This window comes from Xenopus tropicalis, chromosome 9 (assembly GCF_000004195.4).
Source record: "Xenopus tropicalis strain Nigerian chromosome 9, UCB_Xtro_10.0, whole genome shotgun sequence".
Taxonomy (NCBI): Eukaryota; Metazoa; Chordata; class Amphibia; order Anura; family Pipidae; genus Xenopus; species Xenopus tropicalis.
Genome location: NC_030685.2, coordinates 36,189,941 through 36,207,942, shown reverse-complemented (window position 1 = coordinate 36,207,942; position 18,002 = coordinate 36,189,941). Strand labels below are relative to the sequence as shown.

General features: G+C 38.7%; 1 protein-coding gene across 1 annotated transcript; it reads left to right on the top strand.

Annotated features, from left to right (window-relative positions):
* The first annotated feature begins 215 nt into the window (after nucleotides 1-215).
* On the top strand, nucleotides 216-17,750 carry bfar (bifunctional apoptosis regulator). Its single transcript, NM_001016975.2, has 8 exons — nucleotides 216-298; nucleotides 3,268-3,609; nucleotides 5,107-5,308; nucleotides 6,585-6,754; nucleotides 10,374-10,518; nucleotides 11,014-11,193; nucleotides 15,722-15,924; nucleotides 17,341-17,750. The coding sequence occupies exons 2-8, from the start codon at nucleotides 3,356-3,358 to the stop codon at nucleotides 17,531-17,533; spliced, it is 1,347 nt and encodes a 448-aa protein (NP_001016975.1). The 5' UTR covers nucleotides 216-298; nucleotides 3,268-3,355; the 3' UTR covers nucleotides 17,534-17,750.
* The last annotated feature ends 252 nt before the right edge of the window (nucleotides 17,751-18,002 follow it).

Below are 18,002 nucleotides of genomic sequence, written 5' to 3'. Positions count from 1 at the left end.
ATCCTTCAGCTCCCGCCCCCAGCAACTTCCTCCGGCTGCCCTCATTTTCCCTCCCGTATTTCGTAGTGTTGAATCTGCCGCTCAATTCCAGCTGATCAGCCTCCGGGCAGTGACGTGTATAGTCAGGTGATCGCGACACGTGACACGCGTTTGTGACACAAGCAAGGTCCTTTCTGAGGATAGGAACCAGCCGCTACCATTTAAAAACGGCGGTGCGGGACCTTTAAACATCTATTCTGGACTGTGGGCTGTGTTATGAAAACCGGGATTGTCCCGCGAAAAGCGGGGCTGTTGGACGGTATGTTTATTGCGTGGAAAGAAAGTCATATATATATTGTAGAAGCAGTCACAGGTCCTTTAAAATGGCCATTGGTTAAGCAGAGCACTGCAACTCCCGTACAAGAGCTTACAGTCTAAAGGGGTATTCCCTCTAATTATAGTAGAACGTATCGGATAGTGGTCCGGTCGTAACCTTAACAAATGTGTGTGTTGGGAAAAATGTTTGGTATCATCCAGTCCTGTGTCCAGGGAGCTCTTGTGAAAATGTATTTCTGTTTCCCACTATAGTTTGTACATTTAAGTGTGTTTGAGCCTGTGTGATCTGCCCGGTGCTATAACTCATAGTTAGAACAAATGGAGTTATTGGTATGATGAAGCACAGATCCTTAAAGGGCCAGTATGTACCCCTATACACAAACAGGAGCACAGAAATAGGACTATCGATTTTAGCTTCATTCTTATTTAAAAAAAAAAAATTATAAAGCATGACGTTATCACTGTTTTGTTCCACCACTCCAATAAATAACTCCAGCTCCAAAGATAATGAGTGGCGTATAACCCAAACCAGCTGCAGTCGGTATCTCAAACTTACACATGGGGAGTATTTTCTATTTTGGAATGATAATTTGCTAACCCACTTCAACAACTAGTATGCTGCCTACTTTCACTTTCTGTTTGTCCTCCCTAGAGCAAGAGAGAGCAAAAACCAGATGTTTCACAGTTATAAGAATAGGAACCTCACTAAGAATACGGATCCAAATAGAAAATGTTTAAGAGAATGACACTACAGTAACGTCAAAAGAGTTCATCCTATTCTGCTGACCCCCTGCTAAGAACTTGCCCTTTTCTTTCAAAATTTTATTCGAGTACCCCAACATTGTAACATTAATGCTGGATCGTCAGATGGGGGTAAAGAATTCTTTTGTTTTTGCCTGCATATCTGACAGTTCAGCTCTTAACGTTAGTAGCAGGGTTGGACTGGGCCGCCGGAATACCGGGAAAAAACCTGGTGGGCCCTGGTGGCCCAGACCCGATCCCTGTTACTGCTCCCCTGGCCACTGGTGTCCTCCCCTGACACCATTCACTTACGTGCATTCAGGGGAAAATGTCGGGCGGGCAGCAGGGGCCCCTGTGGGGGTTAGGGGATGCGGCCGGCAGGGACAACCATAGGGGGTGCTGGGCCCCTTAAAAACATAAGTTATTGAGCAAAGAAGTGTCTTCTGCTTGTAGAACTGATCAAAGAAGCACCAAGACATGGTTCTGTGCTTAGTAACTTAATTTTCTAAGTTAGCCTAACAGAGCAGTGGGGGTGCTGCTGATTCAAATTAAATATATAAACAATGTAATAAATGTTAATATCTGAAAACCAGAAAAAACAATTAATGCAAAGTTCTCATAAAAACTCACAGATTTGGATAATATTGTTTCAGGTAGTTCAGTTTCAGGCAAATGTAGCTATTTTTAGCAACAGTTCTTTTATCTTTGCTGTTACTTTATTGGGTTTTGTTTTGAATATCTGGATGGTAAAAACTACTTGTTTTGTAAAAAGAATTTATTTTGCTTTTGAGGATATCCCTAATCGTCACTTGTTTCCGTAAGCCTGAGAAAACCTTCTTAAAGGGATACTATCATGATTTTACAGTATACTTTATACTTCTAAATTACACTGTTTACATAAGAAATAATTCACTGTGTTTTTGTCGGCCCGATATGCAGCTTTTTAGGTGGTCACGAGTGACTCTAATAACTTCCATATACTTTTTTTTCTTATTTAACTTTTAATCTTCTCTGGAATGTTATTAGACATAGAATCCTCTGTTCCTTTAACCCTTGGAATCCCACAGTCTTTGGACCCACCAGTGCACCGCTAGTTTATGTGCTTGCATTAACACTGTGCTTCACGATCAAGAAACTTTACCACTAATGAAACTATCAGCATGTTAATAAAGATTTGGACTTACCTTTATGCCAGCCTAACCTCTACACTTGGGGCAAGAACCACGTGAGCCCATTGATGCAGTCCTTGCCGAAATGACCGATGTCCCTGTCATTATGATCTGATTGTTTTGAAACCCCCCCCCCAAGGTGGACATCTTGGGCAGATAAGTACCGCCAAACTAGCAGACCTTTTAATATGTGGTCACCTTAAAGGAGAAGGAAAGGTAAAAACTAAGTAAGCTTTATCAGAAAGGTCTATGTAAATACAGCCATAAGCACTCACATAAACGCTGCACTGAGTTCTCTTTCAAAAGAAACAGGATTTGTTGTCTCTTTGTTTTCTTGTGGCAGCGTCTGTGTAGCTCTCTCCTCTCTCCCCTCTCCTGCTCCCCCCTCCCTCAAGAATGCTAAGAACTCACTCCCCCCCCTTAGGAATGTGTGATCTGAGCCAATCAGCAGGAAGCTTCCTCATAGTCTTACAAACTGCGCATGTACAGAGCTCAGCATTTTGTTTTCCTATGAGGCTTCTAATTATCTGAACGGGAGAAATATGGGGAGACTTAAGGGCACTATTGAGAGAAGTAAAGGTATGCCTGCAGCCTGAGATTATCTCTTTATTAGCCCTTCCTTCTCCTTTAACACAAGCAGAGACAAATTCAGGCAGCAAAGAGTTATTGATCTAAATAGGAGTTTAAAATACTGTGTAAAATCAGTGGTACTCAGTGATAGTTTGCACATTACTTTTTTTGAAGCTACTTTTACACCAGAATTGCACACTGGACTGCACATTTGCATAAAATCATTACACAGCTTTATACACATTATTTTAACCAGCCTGCCCTTGCATTAAAATGAAGACATTTAGAGACATTTTTTTATACCCCTTTATAAACAGGCCACCTAATGTCTTTCTGTGTATCGAATAGAAATAAGGCTCAGTGTGATAAAACTGATAAAATCGTCTTCTTTGTCTTGGAAATTAAATCTTGTAGTTGCATCATTTTCTATAAGCTATGAATAATTTATAATAAGATCTCTGCTGTTTTGCAGCTGGGTTAATTATACCTAAAAAGGATTTCAAGCATCTCCCTTGAAGCCTGGCTATTTGACTTGAGCAGATGTCTTGTGTGCTACAGTGATGGAGGAGGATGTAAAGCTAGATGGCAATGAAGGGGACCATATCACAACAGCTAAGTTAGATCGCAAGATTTCTGTCAGTGAATTCTCTTGTCACTGCTGTTACGATATCCTAGTAAATCCAACTACACTGAATTGCGGCCACAGCTTCTGTAGGCATTGCCTGGCCCTCTGGTGGGTGTCTTCAAAGAAAACTGAATGTCCTGAGTGCAGAAACACATGGGAGGGATTCCCCAAGGTTAACATTTTGCTTAGGTGAGCATCATCAAGTTGTATTTACCTTGTCAGTTTGTTTTTTGTTTTCTTTTATTCGTCAAACAATTTGGCCTAAAGAAGTCCTGTCAACTAATTCCATCTTTTTTTTGTCCATGTCAGCATTCTGTTTTTTTTATTTTTATTTTTGAATGAGAGTTATGTGGTTAATATGCCTATCATTGTTTAGAAGACCATTCTCAACCTATGCTGTGTTTTACTAAGCATTTAACATTTATTTATATAAATATTTCTGCTTTTAGTCTTACTTACTAGCTAGCGTTGACATCGCTCTTCTCCATGTGTCCTTTGACTGGAAACAAGGTTAGAATAACACAGGGCATTGAACAAGAGTCTTGGAGCTTAGCTTGTTTGCCTAGCTTAGAAGAAGACACTGGACTTTGGCAATCAGTAAAACAAACAGCTGCTATTCAGTCTTAATAGTCTATTTAAAGTGCCAGTTTCTTCTTCAGCTGCTAATATATCCTTTAGTACAAAATAGCTTATCTTGTAATTTGTTTCATATTTTAAGATAATACAGTGCGTTAAAATGATAGACAATATATATATATATTGCAGTAATATTTTACAGTGCCTCATAACATTTAATTGCATTATTTATGTTGATCATAATTTATAGTGAAAAAGTATATAAAGCAAAAAATATGCTGCATGTCCTGTGAGTAAACTACTGATTTTGAAAGGAAGTAAATGAGCGTCAGGTAATTTTATTCTTCACTAGTTACAATTTCACAAATTTCTGAAATAAATTGTTAAACTTGAAACTGATTTCATTTCTATGATATAATAAAATATTGCCTTACTTTTGTCCTAGTTATGATTTCATGTCGAAGCAATACAAAGATGAATACAACAGTAATCCTTTAGACACCCGTGTGTTGTATTTTCGCTAGTCCTTGATTATTTTGGGAGAAGCCCACTGTTAAATGTGCTATGCCTGTTATTCATGGGGAAAAAAAAATCAGACCTGCCTTTTGTCTTTGACAACAGTAAGGGTTACCGAAAATCATCTGAAAATTCCCAGTGTGCCACAGGCATTAGCAGGCACATTAGCAACTGACCACCTCTATAAAGAACAGAATCAAAAATAGTTCTTTAGTCAGCCTCTCACATGTATTGGGATTGAATGATATTGTAATTAGAGTATTATTACTAAGAATGTTTTTCTGTTGACATGCAAGACCTCTAAACTTGAAGCTACACATTAAGAAGGTATTACTGAATAATGAAGCCATGATTTATATATAAACATTAGATAATCGAACTGGTCAAAAATTGCAGCGTTGTTTGTAAGAAAAACATATTCTAAGCCTCTGTGGTAATGGCAATCTTCATTTTTTCTTCATGCAAATGTGGGGGTTTCAATACTCAAATCCGCTGGAATCACTTACTCTTACAGTGAAAAAATATTGCTGATTGTGTTTGCCAGTGATGTTTTGATTGTATCTACACTTTCACACTAATAATTCTTCTTCTTAGGGATGTTATAGAAAAACTGTTCCCTGATGCTATCCAACAGAAATATAAGGATGTTGAGGGAAATCATGAAATCATACATGCTTTACAAGCATTTAATAACTATGGTAATGAACAAAACCAGACTTCAACTGGCATGCAAGGAAACCAGCCCAGGGGAGGAGGTTTCTTTTCTGGTGTTCTGACAGCTTTAACCAGCGTGGCAGTAAGTACATATTTTTATTTTATCTATAGGTTTTTGTATACTAGGGCAGAAGATAGTGGAATGTTAGGTGTAAATAAGATTACATTGAATTAAAATAATTTCCAATCAATATGCAACATATAAGATGGCAATTGTCAATATAATCATTTGTTATTGGAGCTGCAGTTAAAATGCTGGTCTTTAAAAGTTTAGTTTAGAAAAATGGTCCCTCTTTCCTCTCAGTTTGTGGAATTGTATATATGTCTGTTTATAAAAGGGATTACAATTTCACTTATTATTTATATTGCTGAGTTGTGCCACATTATTGGGGAATTTTGAGTATACCAGAGCAGTTGATTATAATTGTGGTACTAAATGTAGATGTTTAAAGAAACTGTTTAGTGTAAAAATAAAACTGGGTAAAAAGTCTTATAAATTAAATTTTTTGGCCTACTAACTATATTGAATTTATTTTCCCACAGACTATCTTTTTACCCAGTTTAATTTTACACTGAACTTTTCCTTTAAATCAAAGGCAGACACCGCATGTTATGGAGAGAACATGAAAGATCCATGTTTAATTTGATGATTTGAATACATGAGGTTTTTTAACAATTCAGAAATAATTGCAATTGGGTATCCAGCACTACTGTATAATTGGAACTGCTCTATGTAGTTAAAGACGGCCATACAGTTGCTGATTATTTATCCAGTTTGGCCATTAATGTCGATAACAAAACGTTATTGATTTGTTTGGACTGGAATGCATTTGGGCAGAGATGGCAGTTAGTTGCTGTCATAGGGATGCAAATGACTCCCTAACTAATGGAAGCTCCTGTGTAAGGCATGGATTAGATTACTGTCATTAAGCTGCTGAACCTCTGGGCTTCCATGGTAAGCATAGTCTATAGCAGGGGTCCCCAACCTTTATTTCTCCAAGGACCGGTTGCAAGATAAAAAAGGCTTCCACGGACCGGGGGGGGGTGCGCGCAGCGCGATTTGCAGGCTCGGTCTTACGTTGCCTTGCACCTTAATGCACGCATCGCGTTCGTTTACGCTTTCTTGCTTACGACGCGTTCGTGCCTTTCATTGAGAAGCGCGTTGGATTACCGCCTCTCTCAGCCTAGTATTTATTAATATTTTATTTGAGCAGAGTAGTTGAGCAGAAGTGCTCTGATATGGACAACACTACTTCAGCATTTTGTGCCTTCACAAAGATTGTTATGCCAGTAATGACCTATATGAAGTTCATGGTTCAAACAGGTCATGCCTTTCATGAAGTCTTTGTCTCCTACAGGTTGTTCTGCTTGTATATCATTGGAGCAGTAGGGAATCTGAACAGGACCTTCTAGTACATAAGCCAGTTGCAAAATGGACAGCAGAAGAAGTAGTCCTCTGGTTAGAACAGCTGGGCCCGTGGGCCTCCCATTACAAAGATCTTTTTTTATCTGGAAGGGTTAATGGAAGGTAAGCAAGAATTAATCATAACCCTATCAGACTGATTACTGTAAATTTTTATTTTCCATGACTTAAAAGTCTTTGCAGCCTGGTGCGGGTATATTCACAGATGCTCCAAATGTAAGGTAAAAAAGGTGTCTTGAGAACAAGGTGGTCATGAGAACAAGATAATGTGATGGACTTTAATCATTCCCTCAAAATCCTGCCTGGATACCCTTAAAAGCCCTAGAAAATGTAGTGCGCTAACCAGAGACAATCTAGATATGCGTAAATCTATCAAAACATAAAAAAGCATACAGAAAAATTGTCCAGTTTATGTATAACCCAATAATTTGCTCTAAAAATTCATATGTAGTGTTACTATCTTTAACATAGAGTACCACCTATCCAGATAAAACATGACTTTGATTAGCTGCTTTAATGGAGAAGGTGCCGGAAGTTAGGCACCCCTCAGTAATTGTATTTACTTACCTGGTGCTCCTATCAGCAAAAAAAAACGGCACCAGCCAGGTGTTCTCCCTGTGAGCACCACGTGGGTGCGCATTAGAAGGAAAAGCTAAACTTTAACAAAGAAGCCGATATTTTCACTCCAGTGTGCATGCTGCGGCTTTGGGATTATGAAGAAAGAGGAAGCAGAAGAACAGGATCGCTCCGCGGTGCTCTCTATGAACCCCAGGCTGGGGCAGTTTTTCTAACAGGAGCATCGGCCTGGGGTATCAGGTAAGTGATTACAATCACTTGGGGTTGCCTAACTTTTGTTACCCCCAAGTGTCTTTTCTTCTCCTTTTAACATTGGAGTCTTGGCTCAGGTACCAAAATACCAGGAAATAAGGAACCTGTTTAAAGAAATAAATACAAATTGGGAATAAATTCACCAACCTGAACAAGGAACTATCATAAAAATCTAGATGAAGGAAATAGGTGTGGATTCCATATACAGTCTGCTATGTCAGACTATGACAAGTTTGTCTAAAATATTTCTCTCCTGTTTTAGTCTGTTAAAACTAAACCTATTAGTATGCTTGTCACCTAAAACCTTAACTGATTATATGTTTCTGTTTAGCTGAGCAGAGGTGCTCTGATAATGGCAAAGCTACTTCTCCATATCTGATCACAGAGTTATGGTTAGAAGTTTAGTTGTTGTTATTCCACCAATGTGTGAGGCATTTTATAAAATATACTACAAAAGACAACGTGGCTTTTGCTGTCACACTTTATACATTCAGGTGATAAGGTACCCACAGACTTAAAATGTTAAAAAGGAAAGAAACTATTCATTTATATAATTTGGACATGGTCTTCTCTACAGGGCTGAATATGGCTTTTTATAACTGTTTGATGTTGATTTCATCACAAATTTTGGAAGTTTTTCATTTTTCCTGATATTTGTCACCTGAACCTGGCTTGCACTACCTATCTAGGTAAAAGGTAACACCTATAGGTACTAATTGTTAAACATTTAAGGTGAATACAGACCAGGCGATTAGTCACTGCCACTTTTAAAAAAACCCAGTTGTGGCGAATAAAAACAGTCACTCCGACTAACCTCCATGCAAAAACATACCTGCAACTGCATGGTACATGTAGCCATTGCTTTAATGCTGGTGATTAGTTGCCATGACTGAATTTTTAAAATTGTGGCGACTAATCGCCCAATCTATCTTCGGCTTTATTGTCACTAACAGGATCTTTGGGATATATGGATGGTCTCTCATGATTTTAATGGTTTAGTGTCTTCCCTTTTTCTATTTTAATAAAACTTTGCCTTGTTCTCGTGACCACAATAAAGTTACTTTGTGTACCTTGCGACTGAACTGAGGCAACCTCAACAATAAAGTTCTCATACCAGTCTTCGTAACCACAGTAATGAAAAATAATCCTCAGAGAGGACTGACAAAATGAGAAACCACCTTCATTAAAAAACTGTTGAAAAATTAAAAGAGAAAAGATGTTTAAATGTTCTTGTAGAATCTCCTATCTGTTATTGGCTATCTTATCCTTGGGAATACATGCAGAAGGGGGAAGGCAGGAGGTCTTTGGGAGTTTGTATGAATAGCAAGAGAGTTAAGGATTCTGCTAAATTGCACCCATCCACACCAGGATTGGTGGTTACACGCACAATCTCATTGGCAATGTCCTTCAGTTATCAAGTTTGATCTCCAAAGTGGATGTTGGTTGAGCTAATATGATATGAGTATTAGAAAATTGCAGCCTAGCTAATATCAAGTTTAAAGGCACCAAATCACACAGCTAATATGAATTGGTTTAAAATTCAGTTCCCGGCATTAAACACAGTTTAATTTAGTTAGCTATCATTGCAGCCAAGCAAATTGCTATTTTTAGAAGTAACTTTGATTTGTGATGATCTTTGCACCATAATCTGCTACGACATTTATGATTACTTAAAACATCTAAATCAGTTAATCATTTATGTGTACTAAATATTTACATATGCTGCAACTTCTCAGATTCTTTTTGCACATTAAAGGGAACGTCATTTGAATGAAATTGTAAACAGATCAATGCTTATTTAATCTTGAAGTGATTTTGGAAAAATATGAAGCAGCGCAGTATATTATCATATTAACAGAGCCATCTGGGGGGGGGGGGGTTAATAGGGGTTTAACTTACTTGTTGCTTTGCCTAAGGGCGAAGGCATGGGGTGATTAGTTGCCTCAACTTTTTTTAAAAAAGTAAACACAGCACAATTATTTGCGGCAACGTGTATATGAATCTATGGCAGCTAAATTGCCCCAAATAGTTTATAAAAGTTACGCCAACTCCCCATGTGTCTTCACCCTAAGAAATATATGGAACAACATTAAGGAATGACACTTAGAGATGTGTGCTGTATCTCAGGATGAATACCAAAATTAAAATATATACATTCTGTGCATGAGAGAGAGGGTCATCCTTTATTTCCTTGTCTTTAACATTATACTTTCTTGCAGCCTTCTCCTTCATTTCTCTTGTTTTTCACTCTTTCCTTAACTACAGTGCCCTAAATTCTCTTGGCCTCCTGATGAAAGTAGGAAAAATGAACATTGTAATGGGTGTGCAAGAATTTTGTAGTATATCACATTAATTACTTTGCAAAGTATCATTACCTGGCTAGGGATACCAATTTGTGGATGCCCTGCACTTTACACAATTAATTATCCCAGGATAGACAATGCAATTTTTTAACAGCATGAATAGCACCTGGCAACCATATTTAACCTCTCTCCGGATTATTCATAAAAAAGTGGTTGTCAGTTACTTGCGGCATAGACATCAAGCACTTCTGTGCTTGTCCTGGTAGTTATTAGCATATTTAGCTCAATATTGGTTTGTTCACGTAGCCAATAACATAGTATGATTAAGGTAATAAGAAATAGCGGTACATTACGGGCAAAAGATTCTTTATGGTAAGCTATGGTATGCCCATTGACTTGGCTGCTGGGGGAACAAATTAATGAAACAGTTATAGGCAGCTTTTCATCATATTGATCCCTTTAGAATCTTATATGGCATTACAACAGTATGTTACATTTGTTTGTGGGAATTAGGTTAACAACACCTGTCTGTTTACTGTGAATTGCTTTGCATTTCTCTGTAAAAACCCCCTAATTTAACTTTTATGTTTCAGGCTTCTTATAACATTAGCTGAGGAAGAGTTCTCTAAAAATCCCTACAGTATAGAGAATAGCAGCCACAAGAAGGCTATTCTCATGGAGTTGGACAGAGTTAAAACTCTAGGTGTTAAGCCACCTCAGAATTTATGGGAATATAAGGTAATTTTTTAATTTTTTATTGGGTTTTTAATGTTTCTCATTTTTTAAGGTAGGAGGGCTACCATCATACTCATATCAGATATTTATGCAACCTTTTTGCATATTCTCTTCACTTACTGCTTCACTTATAGCAATCTATTTCAAGTGTTTGTGCTACAGCGGTATAGCCTCTGTTATGGTATTTCTCCATTTAGCCAACTGGCCATTTACCATGTAGGATCCATATCCATATGATCCTTATGTGATACATATGTGGTCTAGTGGTTACAATTCAATGAAGGGGCAGTTCCAAGACATTTTGCCTCCTTCTGAGTTGTAATTTACTCCATGTACAGTTGCCCTAAAGGCCAGAAGAAGAGGGAGCAACTGTGTACAATTTTGCCTATTAGAAAATTAGCTACAGTTTTGAAGCATTACGACGTTGGTTTCAGCTGGTAATATAATAGTTTCATTTGCATTTATAATACTTCATATTTGTTTTTTTTTTTACAATAGGCAGTGAACCCTGGGAAATCCCTTTTTCTGTTATATGCACTGAAAAGCTCTCCTCGCCTCAGCATGCTGTATTTGTATTTGTTTGATTACGCAGAAACATTTTTACCCTTCATACATACAACATGTCCTCTGCAGGAAGAACAGAAAGAGCAAGAGGAAGATCTTTTTGCCAAATTTATTGTGAGTAGCAGATTTATTCTCCAATTTTTCTAATACCAAAACCAAACAGGAAATATAGAACAATCATAAATTTGATATTTTTAAATCAATTCATTCTAAAAAAAAAAAATTCAAGAAGGAATTCTTAAAGGAGAAGGAAAGGCAAAGTCACTTGGGGGTGCCAAAATGTTAGGCACCCCCAAGTGACTTACAGTGGCTTGCAAAAGTATTCGGCCCCCTTGAACTTTTCCACATTTTGTCACATTAGAGCCACAAACATGAATCAATTTTATTGGAATTCCACGTGAAAGACCAATACAAAGTGGTGTACGCGTGAGAAGTGGAACGAAAATCATACATGATTCCAAACATTTTTTACAAATAAATAACTGCAAAGTGGGGTGTGCGTAATTATTCAGCCCCCTTTGGTCTGAGTGCAGTCAGTTGCCCATAGACATTGCCTGATGAGTGCTAATGACTAAATAGAGTGCACCTGTGTGTAATCTAATGTCAGTACAAATACAGCTACTCTGTGACGGCCTCAGAGGTTGTCTAAGAGAATATTGGGAGCTACAACACCATGAAGTCCAAAGAACATACCAGACAGGTCAGGGATAAAGTTATTGAGAAATTTAAAGCAGGCTTAGGCTACAAAAAGATTTCCAAAGCCTTGAACATCCCACAGAGCACTGTTCAAGCGATCATTCAGAAATGGAAGGAGTATGGCACAACTGTAAACCTACGAAGACAAGGCCGTCCACCTAAACTCACAGGCCGAACAAGGAGAGCGCTGATCAGAAATGCAGCCAAGAGGCCCATGGTGACTCTGGACGAGCTGCAGAGATCTACAGCTCAGGTGGGGGAATCTGTCCATAGGACAACTATTAGTCGTGCACTGCACTAAGTTGGCCTTTATGGAAGAGTGGCAAGAAGAAAGCCATTGTTAACAGAAAACCATAAGAAGTCCCGTTTGCAGTTTGCCACAAGCCATGTGGGGGACACAGCAAACATATGGAAGAAGGTGCTCTGGTCAGATGAGACCAAAATGGAACTTTTTGGCCAAAATGCAAAACGCTATGTGTGGCGGAAAACTAACACTGCACATCACTCTGAACACACCATCCCCAATGTCAAATATGGTGGTGGCAGCATCATGCTCTGGGGGTACTTCTCTTCAGCAGGGACAGGGAAGCTGCTCAGAGTTGATGGGAAGATGGATGGAGCCAAATACAGGGCAATCTTGGAAGAAAACCTCTTGGAGTCTGCAAAAGACTTGAGACTGGGGCGGAGGTACACCTTCCAGCAGGACAACGACCCTAAACATAAAGCCAGGGCAACAATGGAATGGTTTAAAACAAAACATATCCATGTGTTAGAATGGCCCAGTCAAAGTCCAGATCTAATTCCAATCGAGAATCTGTGGCAAGATCTGAAAACTGCTGTTCACAAACGCTGTCCATCTAATCTGAGCTGGAGCTGTTTTTGCAAAGAAGAATGGGCAAGGATTTCAGTCTCTAGATGTGCACAGCTGGTAGAGACATACCCTAAAATACTGGCAGCTGGAATTGCAGCAAAAGGTGGTTCTACAAAGTATTGACTCAGGGGGCTGAATAATTACGCACACCCCACTTTGCAGTTATTTATTTGTAAAAAATGTTTGGAATCATGTATGATTTTCGTTCCACTTCTCACGTTTACACCACTTTGTATTGGTCTTTCACGTGGAATTCCAATAAAATTGATTCATGTTTGTGGCTGTAATTTGACAAAATGTGGAAAAGTTCAAGGGGGCCGAATACTTTTGCAAGCCACTGTAAAGTGCTTACCTTTTACCCTGGGCTGGTGCCCCAGTACAGAGAGAACAGCACCAGCCCGGGGTACCTGCAGCGCTTCCTCCTTCCTGCTTCGCTCGCGCGCATGCGCAGTAGAGTGAAAAGCTGAACTTTAACAGAGAAGTCAGCTTTTCACTCTAATGCGCATGCGCTGGTCCCGGGAATTTGCCGGCAAAACGAAGAAGGAAGCGCTCGCTACAGGTACCCTGGGCTGGTGCTTTTTTCTCCTAACAGGGGCACCAGCCCAGGGTACAAGGTAAGCGATTAAAGTCACTTGGGGGTGCCTAACATTTTGGCACCCCAAGTGACTTAGCCTTTCCTTGTCCTTTAAGGTCTGCAATTGCAGCATTACACATAAATTAAAGTCATGGTAACCCTAGCCCTACAAAACTCCTACCTCCATATTTCAAAAAGACCATGCCATAAGTGCCACTAGCTGCAAGAAGAGACACGAGTATGGGCATTTACAATTCACAGCTCTGCCTTTTGGGATCCCAAGCTCTCCAGGAGTCTTCACCAAGGTGACAATAGTGGTTGTTTCTAACCTAAGAACCTTAGGAGTCACAATAATTCTGTATTCAGATGATTGCCCAACAAAGGCAGAATCAGAGCTGGTACTACATCATCACTTCTCAGTTTTTCTGAAAGTAATTAAGGCCCTGGATGGTTAATAAATTGAAAAAAATTCAATCTATGTACTGCAGTCAAAATAACTTTTCGGGGTATGTCCTGGGACGCACAAAAGGAAAAATCTATCTTCCTCAAAAAAACATTGTGAAAATCAGTAACAAACAAAAGTACAAAGCTTTTCAGCAAAGAAGAATCTCATCTTTAGTTGTTCCTATAGACACCATGGGATCATCACAGATCCTCCTTAAATGGCAAAGTTCTGGTGCCTTACAACATAAGACATTGTCTTATTGGCTTCTAACAGAAAATCTATAAATCCTCGCTTCCCAACTATTATTATTATTATTATTATTAAGCAACAGAGGCTGGGGTTGCATATTGGGGAGACAAGATAAAACAAGGTCTCTGGTGGGAGAGGGTTGTTGCATTTTAGCAAATTCACTGGCATTAGAGACAGTCTGGAGGGCTCTGCTTATATTCATGGCCATCATAGAAGGCTGCAATGCCTTGATACACCAAGACAATGATTCACTAGCTTATTACATAAACCATCAAGGAGCATCTTATTTCAAGAGCCAAGATTCAGCACATCACATCTCCGGTCTCTCCAATACATGAGCAGACTTTTAAAATTGCAGGAGAATGGAGTTTAAACTGCAGAGATTTCTTGCCCTGATGTGGCAAGTCAGCAGGAGAAAGCAGTAGATGCCTTAGTTCATGTTTGGAGCTTCAGCCGGGCATATATTTTTCCTCCATTTGCCATGATCAGGAAGGTGATCAGGAAGATTGGCCTATGTTCAATAGAAACAGTTTTAATAGAACCAGCCTGGGCCAGTAGATGTTGGTATATAGAGCTCCTTCATCTCTCCATCAGTCCTCCATGGCTTCTTCCTTCGAGACACAACTTCTGTTGCAGGGGCCAATAGTTCATCCAAATCTGGCATCCCTCCAGCTAACAGCATGGAGACTGAAAGGATGTCATGAAAGCATAAGGTTTATCATCAGTTATCAAAGTTTTGCTTTACAGCAGGAAAGACATTACAAACAAATTTACTGAAGAATTTGGTCTGTCTTCTGCAAGTGATGTGTTAAGAGGGAGCTTAGTCCAGAGCTGGTTCCTATTCCTGCCATTCTGGATTTCTTATACGAAGGGTTTCTGAAGAAGTTGGCTCTAAGCACTATCAAAGTGCAAATTGCAGCTCTTTCAGTTTTTGAAAACTCCCTTTGGCTGAACATCCATTTATTAAATGATTTGTCAAAGCTGTGAAATGGGATCTAGACATAGTACTGAAAGTCCTTGGAAGATCACCCTTTGAACCTCTTGTCTATGAAGACAGTGTTCTTATTTGCTATATGTTCAGCCAGAAGTGTAGGGGAATTACGGTACAAGCTTTATCTTGTAAAAAAACGTATCTTCTGATAGTTCATGGTCGGACAATTCTGAGGACACAGTTGGTTTTTAGACCCACAGTGTCATTTGAGTTCCACAGTAACTTTGAGGTTATACTTAGTGTTTTTCCCTCAGCCAAAAAGTGAAAGGGTAAAGGGGCTACATGTTTTTTGATGTTAAGAAATGTGTTCTCTGCTATCTTAGAAAGAGTTAGCCATTCAGAAAGTCAAATAAATAATATATTTCCTGTATCAGGAAAGGCAAGGCTGTATGAAAAATGATCTCCAGATTGATTCAATCAGCAGTTACCTCCTCTTATACAGTTTTGGGAAAGCCATCTCCAAAAGAACCGAAAGCTCACTCAACCCAAGCAGTGTCAGCCTCATGTGCAGAAGCTAGTGTTATGTCAGTGCACCAGAGTTGTAGGGCAGCCTTGTGGTCAAACCTTTTGTGAAACACTACAGATTGAATGACGGTGCACCTGGGGAGTTGGCGGTTGCTAAAGTTCTTACAGTTTTCTTTTTTTAGAGCAATTCTTTGTGGTTGCTTTGACAGATGTAACAGAATTTTTCTTATTGTTAATTAATCTTAATCTTTAATATAAAAATGTGTACAACTGCAGGTTGATTGTTTTGAAATAAGTCCTTCCAAACATTACATTTAACCATGATGGATAAGGAAACTCTTTATTTTTCAGGATCTTCAAGATCCAACTTGGAGACAGTGGAGAGAGTTCCTTGTGAAGTATGTATTTCTTCCATATCAGCTTATCGCTGAGTTTGCATGGGATTGGCTGGAACTTCATTACTGGACCTCCCGGTTTATTATTGTCAATGCCATGTTGCTTACAGTTCTTGAATCATTCTCATTTTGGAATTTGTGGTCACGAAGGGAGCTAAAGTAAGTATACTTTTTTTACTGTCAGAAATGTGTTTTTTTATTTTTTAACTTCAGATCTAGAATTTAAACTTTTAGGGCATATCTTATGTAACTCATATACGTTTCTGCTACAATGTACCACTCTGTCTCCTGTCCTGAGTGGAGGTTGGAATCTACAGGTAAAAATGTGAAATCATAATTGCGGTATTTGTCACCACTTGTTCCCTTTCTGATCCAACCAGTATGTTTTCTTATCCTAACTTGTATTTCATATATTAAAGGTACTCTGGGCGACTACACATATTTATAGGTTATGTAATAAAGGGCACTAAGTTTCCCCAGAAGTAGTAACCCATAGCAACCAATCAGCAGGTAGAATATGCTGGTCACATTTTATAAGCAAAGCCTTTATTAGTTACTATGGGTTACTGTTCCTACACAAACTTTCCTTTTATTACATATGGGGGTTAGTGTTTTGCACTAAGAACAGAATGTAATATTTCCCAAGAGAGGCTTTGGTTTAGGTTGGACAACCTTCTTTAGTCAAAATTATGATTGTGCCATATTTTTTAAATAAACTATCCCAGACTTGTTTTCATAGCCCTTTGATCTTTATCATTATGGTTTTATTTTGGGGCCTTCCAGAAAAAGCGGTAAGTATTGTGAGATCATTTGACACCTTAGGCTGATGCCACACGTGGCGTTTTTACACTGCGTTTTTTCTCAGCCTAAAAACGCTGCACAAGCCACACAGCCCCTGACTATGGCGTTTTTCAGCCTAGTACTGGTGACGTAAACATATCCCGTTTCCATGTTGCTAATAGTGCGAAATAGCAAAAAACGCAGCGTATTTCCGCTAGGTCTGGCAGCTGCCTTTGCGTATACATAGGAATAGCTTGCTTTGCAAATACTGGCGTATTTCAGCCAACGCTTGAAAAATCCGCGCTAAGGCGTTTTCTAGCGTATTTCCGCATTGTGTGGTTTGCTTCGCGTCTTTTCAAGTTATTTCTATGGATGATGATATCAGGCGTTTTTCAGCCACCGAGAGAATCAGAAAATACGCAGCGGAAAAATGCCACGTGTGGCATCAGCCTTGAATTACACAGAGGTGCAACTAATTAAATGACTGCTGAAGGCAGTTGGTTGCACGTGAGTTTGAATTATGATGCTCCTGTTTTTTAGTTTTTGTTTTGCAATTTTGCTTGATACTTAAACAGTATTGCACCATTTATGAATGCAGAGGATCTAATATACTTACTACTACATAAACTCTTTCCCTGTTTAGAAAGTTAGACTGTCCATTGCATTTATTTTACATTTCAATATTCTATTGGGAAAAAGTCCTTTACCTAGCAATGCTAGGAACTCAAGGCTCCAAAACGTACTGTTTTTCCCTAATTACTGTAAATTCTCATGAACTCTTTTCCTTTTCTTTAGGAACCTTCCTCAGCTGATGTGGAGGCATTTCTGGAATATGTCAACCCATGGAATATTTGTTGCAATCTTCTGGCCTGTGATTCCTCAGTTTGTCTGCAACTGCTTCTTTTATTGGGCTTTGTACTTTAACCCAATTATCAACATTGATTTGGTGGTTAAAGAAATTAGACGATTGGAAACCCAAGTAGTGTAATTAGGAGGACTCAACACAAATTAGGGCACTGAATTTATGAACAGATTCCATTTTATATCCACAATGTTGTATGGTCTCTTTTTATTTCCTTAACAGGATTTTTTAGCATTCAAGAAGCAATATAAAGATAATATATTCCAGATATGACATCCTTCTGGCATAAATATATTGCCATCTTTGTTTTGAGAACAGAATAAAGCATTGAAATTAGGAAAAATTATGCAGTTGTCCAGAAAAATCAATGCAAACGAAACACATCTATAGAAATGAAAACTACAGGTACAGGTATGGCATCTGTTATCTCTAAAGCTACAAAATATGGTATTGTCCTATTTAAACAAGCATTTATTCATTGTAACTGGTTCGCATTTTCTCTGAGTATTAGACAGTACTTTGTACTTGAAGCTACCAAATATCAGTACTGCTGACAAGGTCATGCTGAGTTATTTATAATAATGAAATTATCTTT